At 42.7% G+C, this 9,859-nt stretch overlaps 1 protein-coding gene across 1 annotated transcript; it reads right to left on the bottom strand.

The window, feature by feature from the left end:
* Positions 1-4,658: 4,658 nt before the first annotated feature.
* Positions 4,659-5,279, bottom strand: neurog1 (neurogenin 1; the record flags this gene model as incomplete). The annotated part of the gene is made up of 1 exon (XM_083980485.1): positions 4,659-5,279. The coding sequence occupies one exon, from the start codon at positions 5,277-5,279 to the stop codon at positions 4,659-4,661; it is 621 nt and encodes a 206-aa protein (XP_083836611.1).
* Positions 5,280-9,859: the final 4,580 nt, after the last annotated feature.

The raw sequence follows: 9,859 nt of genomic DNA, 5'->3' as shown, positions 1-9,859 counted from the left end.
GGCGTCCAGTTAAAGATGGAGGAGGATGAGGAGGTGCGCTGTCTCCCTGAAGGCCCAGCTGAGCCCCGAGCTCTGAGTGTGTCACTGTATTCATCTATGTGGTCTATAATCAATATATTTGTCTCTCCCTTCCTCCCCTGTTTTATAACACACACACACACACACACACACACACACACACACACACACACACACACACACACACACACACACACACACACACACACACACACACACACACACACACACACACACACACACACACACACACACACACTCCAGGGAGTGCTGGGGGCCGGCGGCCTGCTGTCTCCTCCATCTTGTCCTGATCAATAGTTAATGAGGTGATAAAACAGTGAGAGCTTAATCCCCCCCCCCCCCCACACACACACACACACACACACACACACACACATACACACACACACACCACTAGATCCAGATCTCGTCACAGCTGACTGACACATCTCCACTGAACAAAATGTTTCTTTTTTTTTGACGAACCTACAAAACCACAACAGAACTCATTTTCCCATCATGCCCTGGGGTTTTGAATCTGGACCTTTTACCTGGAACTGAAGTGAGTCCAGAATTAGTTTGGGATCAACACCAGATACACAAACAGATATGCACCTGACCCATCTGTTTCTCTGTAGGCTAAAGGCTGAGGCTGAGAGAACTACAACTCCCAGGATGCATTTCACCACAATCAATCAAACAGAGCTTCACATTCTATAAAAAAAAACTTGATCAAACTTCAGACATATGTCACTTTCTGACTCTGGATCAGTTTGGGATCACCCTAACCCCCTAACCCTGTAGCCCTTTTCCTCGTGACAACAGCAGCTGAGGCTCATGGGTAATGTAGTATTACAGTTTTTCTCAATCGCTTTGGTGCTATTCTCAGATCAGAATGAAAGTTCTCATAACTATTAGTTCAACCTCCACAACATGTAGTCATTTGTCCACATCATAGTAGCAGTTTCTCCTTCCTCTGAACAAATTGCAAATGCTTTTGGGCATGTATCAGTTGCTCTCATACAATTCTCTGCTGTTTTACAACATTATCATTGGTTTATGTCATGTCAGTCAAAATGAACTATACTTTTGAACGCTGAATAGTCTTTAAAACTAATAGTCCTCATTGCATTGCTTGAGTCATTACATACAAAATCTGTCAAACTAATTTTAAATGTTGGGAGAAGCACTGTGAATTCAATTATTGAAACATTTACAGTAAGGAACAACAGGTATGTATGGTATTGGACAGTAATTCAGCACTACACAATCTGCACTGCTGTCATTGTGTCAGGCATTACTGTAAGATACAGTGGGACAAGAACTTTTTTACATTTACATTTAGACTTACAGCTTCACTAGAGAACAGATTTACTGTATTGTAATGTATTACAGCAACCACAGTAAAGATTTCCCATCTTTACAGTACGGTACTGTACTACAGCATTTTACAAGTAGGAAGCACTTTTACAGTATTGTACACTACAGTAATAATGGTTGATGCAGTACATGTACTGTACATTACTGTAATTTTACTCTGCACCACATAGGATTACAAGACAACCTCACAGAGGTGGAAGAGACTGAGCCCTTTTTACTCTGCTACAAGAACAAGACATTTGTGCAATGGTGATTACAAACAATGGCATAAGGTTGAAAGAGATACAATGTAAGGATGACATTACTGTATCTTTGGGAATATTGAATCTGTTTCAGAGTGATGTAGATGAAAATGTGACTGGAACGTCTGGATGTGCAGGAATGATTTACAGTACTCTGTAGGTTCAGTTACTATATGTACTGCAACATTGTTTACGTAAAGTTGTACCCAAAGAGTGTTTCTTATGTTTGTTGTAGATGACTGTAGTGTATTTTTCCTTTGCACAACACTGTGAACAAATCACAATTGCAAAGAGCATATGCAGTAGAAATGTGAAACATACATATTCAGTATCTCCACTAAATACAGTAATGTGTAACTTTACTGTAGTTTTCACATGGCTGTACTAGTAGTGTATAGTGCTGTCTGGAGCATTTTCAGGTAGTATCATCACTTTTTGCATTGGAAAACACTTAGATAATAAAGTGTCCTAATGAAAACATGACAAAGCCATTTGACTATCTTGTTCATAAACGATGGTGTCAGGACTTCTCATTTTGACGACACTGACAGTTTCAATGACATGAGTACTTTTGAGTAATTTTGAGGGATGCACAATCCATTTTGAGCAAGTGACGCGCTTTTGCAGGTCATCCACTAGGTTTTGCAGTTTGTGATAATTGTTCTGAGAAATGCACTAACTGTTGTGCAAATGTTAAGAGTGATGTGAGAAAAGCACCAAAGCGATTGAGAAAAACTGTAAAGTTGTAGTCCTATTTCAAACTCAGTCCTAAACCACCAGCTGTCAGAAAAATGATGATTGAACAGAAAAGATGAACTAATTCAAACAAACCCATCGTCAGAACATGATGTTGTCTTTTAGTGTGTGCGTGTGTGTGTGTGTGTGTGTGTGTGTGTGTGTGTGTGTGTGTGTGTGTGTGTGTGTGCGCCAGTTGACAGACTTGGCTTCATCCTCTCAGCGGCCACAATAGAAATCTAATTAAAACTTACTGGACCTCATTATGAGTCTGCAGGTGCACGCGAGCCCAGCGGCGGTTAATCCCGCTCAATTAGCGCACGGCCCCGCGCACACCGACAATACACCCGAGTCAGTGTCGGGGGCGCGCAATCAACGCGTCCCCGCGCACAGAGAGGAGAGATAAATTAAGTATCGGCGCGTTTAAAGTGTTTCTGTTTTTAAAAGTTTCTGATCAGCTGAAGGTTTAAAACCAGAATCTCGGACCCAAAACACTGCTCATAAAAACATCAAAATGAGAATGAATGATGAAATAGGCTACATAGTTTGTTTAATTATTAGGACTACATAGTATTGTCTTTTGAATTAATCTTCCCTGATATGAAAATAAATGCTCATTCTCTTCTAGTGTGACAGAGAATTGGCCTGAGGTCAGAAAACCTGCTGCTGTGAAAACCGTAAACTTGTGCTGCCTATTTAATGTAAATAGCCTAATACAAACACAGGTTGTTTGCAGGTAAATTTAGGCTATATATTTTATTGTATCTATTAAATATAACCCATAAATTATATTCTTTTGTTGCCTTTTTCGTGCTTAAATTCATATTTCTATTGTAAAATCTAAACCAAAATGAACTTCAAGTTTTATTTAAGTTTTTGGTCTTCAAAAATAAATTAAAGAATTAAAAAGTAAACAAAATCGAAAAGCGAAAATTAAATTAAACACAAACATCTAGGCATCATCATCATCGTCGTAATAATACTAATAATAATATAGAGTCCTTCTGTTCGGTCCAGCTCAATAAAATGCACCAGATTAATGCTGCAGGAGGATTATCGTCATCTTTTCTCTATTTTCTTTTCAGTTTAGTTCTTTTCTTGGCAGGAGTGTCCCACGCGAGTGTCCCCTGATTATCTGTCCATCCTCAACACGTGCACAGACAAGACCACTGCTGCTGCTGCTGCACGAGGAGGGAGGGCTGGGGATTAGGGACAAATCTCTCTGAACTTTACTGTTCAAATTATATTTTAGGCCTAATTTACATTTTTCTTAGATTAAATATCTTGTATAATGATTTCTGCCTCTCTTTTTTTTTTTGCATTAAAGCTGCTGCACAGACAAAAACACTGTTACAGTGTTGTTGTGTTATTTCTTTGTCGCTGTCGCCTCATTAACATGACACATAAAGTTCACAGCTCACAATGGACGATCTTTGTTTCCACCTGCTGCTGCTCCCAACGAGCCGTTATCTTATTAATATTAATTATCATAAAAACCTGTTAATGCATCTGAGCCCATTGTCTGCGGACACACACACACACGCACACACTCACACACACTCACACACACAGAGAGGAGATGAGGCACAGATTCATTTTCATAGAAACGTTATAACTTTTATTTTGTAGAAAAGTGGCGGCAAAGCTCCAAGTAAATAGAATAAAATCTCTTTATGTACAAAATACAAATTTCATGAGAGCAAAACGAAACGAGTCGAATAAATAAAAACAATAATCTAACAGAGATGGTGGCAGTGTCAGTGTGAGTGTGTCAGTGTGTGTGTGTTGGGGGGAGTGTGTGTGGTGGGGGCAGAATACATAATGAATGAGGGCAGCTCCATTCACTCTATTGTCAGAGCGTTGAAACTCGATTTTCACGCTCTTTTCTGCTTTATCACTCTACAAATTGTAAAATTGACTTTTCACCTCCGAGATAGAAAAAAAAACTGACTGTAAAAAAAACCCTGCAGACTGCTGAGGGAGGGCGGGAAAAAGTGCAAAGGTTTTTGGAAGAAATACACGAAATAATAATAATAATAATAACAATAATAATAATAATAACAATAACAATAAAGAACTAAATAAAGAAGAAATTAAGTTATTCTCATTTAGAATCCGTCAGCAGAGACATGTGTGAGGAGGAAGATAAATGAGCTCATAAGGCAAACAGTGATTCTCAGTCTTATTCCAGCGGGCTGTCCCCAGTCCCCAGTCCTCTGTCCTCTGTCCCGTCTTGTCTCTACATTGCTGTGGTCTGTGAGTGCGCGCGGGGCCGGACCCTCCTCAGTAGATGCCTGGCACGAGGCTGCGGAAGGCGAACAGCGCGTCCTGCTGCAGGTAGCCGCAGTCATCCGGCGCGCCGGGGCTGCCCGGGCTGGAGGTGCTGTAGGCCGGGGAGGAGGAGGACGAGGAGCCGCTGCAGCTCCAGGAGCAGGCGTCGCTGCCGGGACTCGGGGCTTCGCCGAGGCGCGCGGCGGCGCTCAGCAGCAGAGGAGCGTCGCCGGGCTTCCCGCCCTGCAGGTCGGCGATGCGGATGGTCTCCGACAGCGCCCAGATGTAGTTGTGCGCAAAGCGCAGAGTCTCGATCTTGGTGAGTTTGGTCTCGTCCGGGAAGGCGGGCAGCACGCCGCGCAGCTCGTCCAGCGCGTCGTTCAGGTTGTGCATGCGGTTCCTCTCCCGGTCGTTGGCCTTCAGCCGCCGGGTCTTCTTCACCACCGGCACGGTGCCGTCGCCGCGGCCGCGACCCCGGCGCCGCTTCTTCTGCTGCTGCTGCTGCTCGGGCTGCGGGGAGCGCGGCGCGCAGAGCGGCGAGGCGGAGCTCAGGCTGCCGGCCGAGTCCTCGTCGTCGGTGTGAGGGAAGAAGTCGCAGCTGTTGCTGTCGATGTCGGAGTAGACGGAGTCCATAGCGGAGCAGGAGGCGGGTTGTCTGGAGAGAGAGATGAAGTTTCTGATCCAACTGGACCAACAGGGTGTTGTGATTCACGGGAGTATCGGCACGCGCCTCTGTGGTTCTTTCTGCTCTGGGATCAGCTCGTGCGAGCCGGTGAGCCTGGCACACGACCGGCCTCAGCCCGCTTATATACGGTGGTCGGACAATGACCGGCCCCCTGCTCCTGTCCCCCCCTGTGACCCCCCCCCCCCCCCAAGCAGAGCTCAGGATGAGGAGGATGAATGCTGCGGCAGGTCTGCCCCGTGCCGCGGGAGCTGCTCATTAACATAATGACGCCTGCGGTGTTTGCTCGCCCCGCACAGGGAAGCGTGCCGGTAATCACGGCCAGCCAATCAGAGCCGGCGGCCGGCCACGCGAGCGACACGCACGGACCCGCACCCTCCTCCCCCCTCCCTCCCTCCCTCCCTCACCTCCCTGAGAGACAGAAAAGACCAAACCCACATTCAGAGTTAAAACCAAAAACATAAAAAAGAGAAAGAATGAAGAAAGAAGAGTCAGGAGGAGACCCCCCCTCCCCCTCCTCCTCCCCTGCCGGGCGGAGACACGCTCCGGAGGATTCACCCATCCTTCCACCCATCCCTCCATCCATCCATTCATTCATCCACACACACACACATACACACACACATCCATCCATCCTCCGGTAACACCACAAACACAGAGAGAAAGAAGAGAAACGATCAGCGGGAGAAGAACTCACATCCTTCACTTCAGTCACAGCAACAAGAGACGAAACACAAAGAGCAGTTTCTCCCTCTGTCAACAGAAAACCTCTCATCTCCACAGGTGAACCTGCATCACACGGAAAACCAAAGACCTTTATTCTGAAAGTCTCGAGAGGAGTGATGGAGGCTCAAGTTTGTGGAAGAAACATCTGTATCTTACAGCTGTTGCTATTCAGAAATCCTGTTTTGAACCAGTAAAGTGGAGATATTATGATTTTAATTCGTTAACTAAGTAATTACAGATTAATATATCTATCATTAAAAGGGAAAAATAAAATACTTTTAAAATGTAAAACTGAATTTCTCAACAGACACTCCTAAAGTAATCTCCTATCAACTACTTTGAAGCTTATTATTCGATAATGGTTTTTGACTCCAATTGTGAAGATGATTTGATTTCTCCTGAGGATCTTTCATTGTATTTTCGTCTTTTTGTTTTCTTCTTTTTCTGATCTGGTCCTGGTTCATGTGATTTTTCCCGGTGTCTTGGGCATATACGGTGTATGCGTGACACAATAATAAAATTGAATTCATTCATTCATGATCTTAAATTGTTTTATTTTAATTTTAATCTGCTGAGATGATCACATCCTCTGCATAAAAGAGAAATTCCATCAAAAAGACAAAGAAAAAGTCTCAATGAAAACACATGAGGACACAAGGACATGTCTTCAGTTATGTTTCTGGATATTAATTGTTCATAACAATAACTGGAGAAGTATATACTCTGCATTTCTACATTCACACACTTTGGCCATTTTGAATAAATTCATAAATTCAACTGATTTAATTAAACACTAATAAACATAAAATATAAGAAAACACATATTCCATAGTTGCACACCTGCCACACGTGTCTAAACAGTGTATAGGTCTTTACATCTGGTTTAGTCTCAAACACAAGGAGGGAAATGTTGTTATAACCAACACTGGGGTGTATTATGACATCATTATATAAGGATCAGAAGGACAAACTCTTGGTATTGATGCTTTTTAATTCAACACTTAAAGGCGCTGTATGTAAATTTTCTTTGCTGTGACTACAGAGCCGTGATCAGCATGAACTCTTTGTGAGTTCAGCATCAAACCTCAGTCCTTTACTCACACAGAAACAATTTGAATATCTGTGTATTGTTGTTAAAACTAACCCAGGATCTTACAGCCACAAGCTGGTTTACCCTTTAGTTTATACCATTAGCACCTAACCAGCAAGACAAAATAAATGTAATTTATACAGAGTGGATTACTCTCACCTCACCTCACCTCAAATGTGTTTTATATCTGTGTGTTTCACAGGCTGCTTCTTTCTCACAGGTGAATAACACTAAAGTGAGCAGGTGCCTAATCAAGTTTTACACCCATGTCTATGTCTCCACTATTTTAGAGAAACACTTAATCAATTTGAATGTTCTTTTATATTTCATGTAAATACCATAACTCTCTACATCATTACATCACAGTGTGTTTCATTTTGAATGCACTGGTTTAAAAGATACAGACAGAAATGTTTAAAAAGTTACAGCTCTTCCTGGTCTCACTGACTTAAGTTTGATTGGAGAGAATCTAAACTTTCTGAGATTGTTGGATTCTTCTGCAAAGATTTACACACTTGACCTCAGTGTCTCTAAACGTCAATGTGGTTGTGTGTAGTTTTAGAATAAAAGCGGTCCCACAGTTGAGCCCTGAGGTTCTCCGCAGTGTGAAACATCGCAGACGTGTTTCTCTTTAAGATAAATAAGGTGTGAACCAGTTGAGACCAGATCCAGAGGCGAAAACCACCATCAACAAACCCCGACGATCCGACAAACCCATTAAAAGTGACCCTGGTCTTTGGAGTCTGCAGACGGAGCGATGCGGGTCATTTTTATCCGACGTGAACAATTTCAGCTTCAACAGTTTCACTTTATGAAGTCTGGCTTTTTGTTTGTCTTTTCATCTCCTCGGGCAGCAGTAAACCCGTCCAGCGTGAGCGCACACAGGCCAATTTTCTTTAAGTGTTTTTTAAAGACATCTTTATGAGACAGGCATACAATTTTCCATTAATTATTCCATTTATTCAGTTTGCAGCTCAGCGGAGAAGAAGCAGAGACCTGCAGAGTCTTTCTGCTGCAGGAGAGGGGGGGGACAGTCATTTATAAATAATTACACAATGTTTAGAGTCTTCAGGCATGTATAATATATCAAAGCGATTATAAGGTGAATTGTTCCATTGTGGCCGTCCGCCCTGCACTTCTTTTCACTCCTCTCCTGATTTGTCCCTCGTCCAAATTCAGCTCCTCTGGCCTTTTGTGCAGCTTTCTTTCTGCCTCAGCCACTCTATTGGCATCATTCTTATTCAAATGGGCCTCAGCAGGAACAAAACCAAACCCAGGCTGCACACAAATCATCTCTGCCCCGGCTGCAGGGCCGGCACAAGCCTCTGTGAGGCCCCCAACAACAAGTCTGCAAATCCTAAATCCTATTTCAGCCCAAAGAGGATAAAGCTCACTTTAAAGAAAAAGAAAAAGAAGAAGAAAAAACACACCCAGATACAAATACAAGTCCTGTTTTTCTACATTTATACCGAGGTTAGAGCGAAACACACGTCTGCAGGGTCGATGCTGCAGCATCAGGAGACATGAAACTGTTCCACAATGTTTGATTTCACACATTAGCAGCATTTTATTACTTAAATTAAATATAAGTTATTAAAAAGGGGGGCGGGGGGGGATAAATATAGATAAGAATGAAGGAAAAGCCTCAGAGGAATGATTTGTTTTCCAATCAGGAGAATAAGAAAGAAAGGAAAGAAGACTTAAAGGATCCAGGTTAAATTAATCTCTAAAAGTATATGAAAATAAAACTTAATCAATTACATTAAATCAAAAAAATCTTTGTCATCAACTTCAGAATAGTTGACAAACATTCAGGATCCACCATCGTCCTGCAGGAGGCGCTACAGGACACCAGCCAGGGTCCAGGCTTCAGACTACATGGTCTGAAGCAGAGCCTGCAGAGTCTGATGAGTTCATTGAGTCTGGATTTGGGAAGAAACCAGTAAAGACCCTTGAACGCCTCAGTCACCTGCTTCTGTGTGAAACTGTTGTTGTTATTGTTGTGTTGCATCTGTTGCTTCATAGAACCCACAACAAGCTTGTTTCATGAGTTCATACGAAAGATAATGTGTTGCAGAACGATCACATGACGTCTCTCCTGTAATCCCATGATTGGCCCACATGTGTTTCCTACATTTGATGGCGCGTCACATGGTTCAACATGTTTCATCTTTACATTTTCAACAGGTGTTGTTGTCTGACATGTGCTGCACATTTGAAATTCATGTGGTTTCAACAGCTTCACCACAAAAATGCTCCAAAACCAGATGTTTCCATGTATCAACACATGTATGCAGCACTATTATAATGTGATTTTAACATGTTAAACTTCACATGTGCAAAGAAATTACATGCACACGTTGAATTTGTGTGTGTTTTTTTTCAGTAAGAGATGTTTCTGCAGATGTGTATATTTCCACACATCAATATGAAACATCCAGATGTGAGAGGCTGTAAGAACTTTTTCTGTAACTCTAAACCATATCTCATGGTCTTCTTCAGGTTAAATGAGTTTTTATGAAGCTGCTTTGTCACAATCACATGAACCACACACAGAGTCCCTGTCCCGGTGTGAGTGTGTGGGAGGAGAAGCAGTTTAAACCCTAAGAGCAGCAGCAGCAGAAACAGAAGACGAAGAAGCAGAAGAAGAAGGTGGAGGCAGGTTTCTCTTTTACAGCCTCCATCACTTCAAAGTGATCAAACAGCTTGTCAGGC

Source organism: Trachurus trachurus (assembly GCF_905171665.1).
Source record: "Trachurus trachurus genome assembly, chromosome: 10".
Lineage (NCBI taxonomy): Eukaryota > Metazoa > Chordata > Actinopteri > Carangiformes > Carangidae > Trachurus > Trachurus trachurus.
This window is presented reverse-complemented; position numbering and strand designations above follow the sequence as displayed.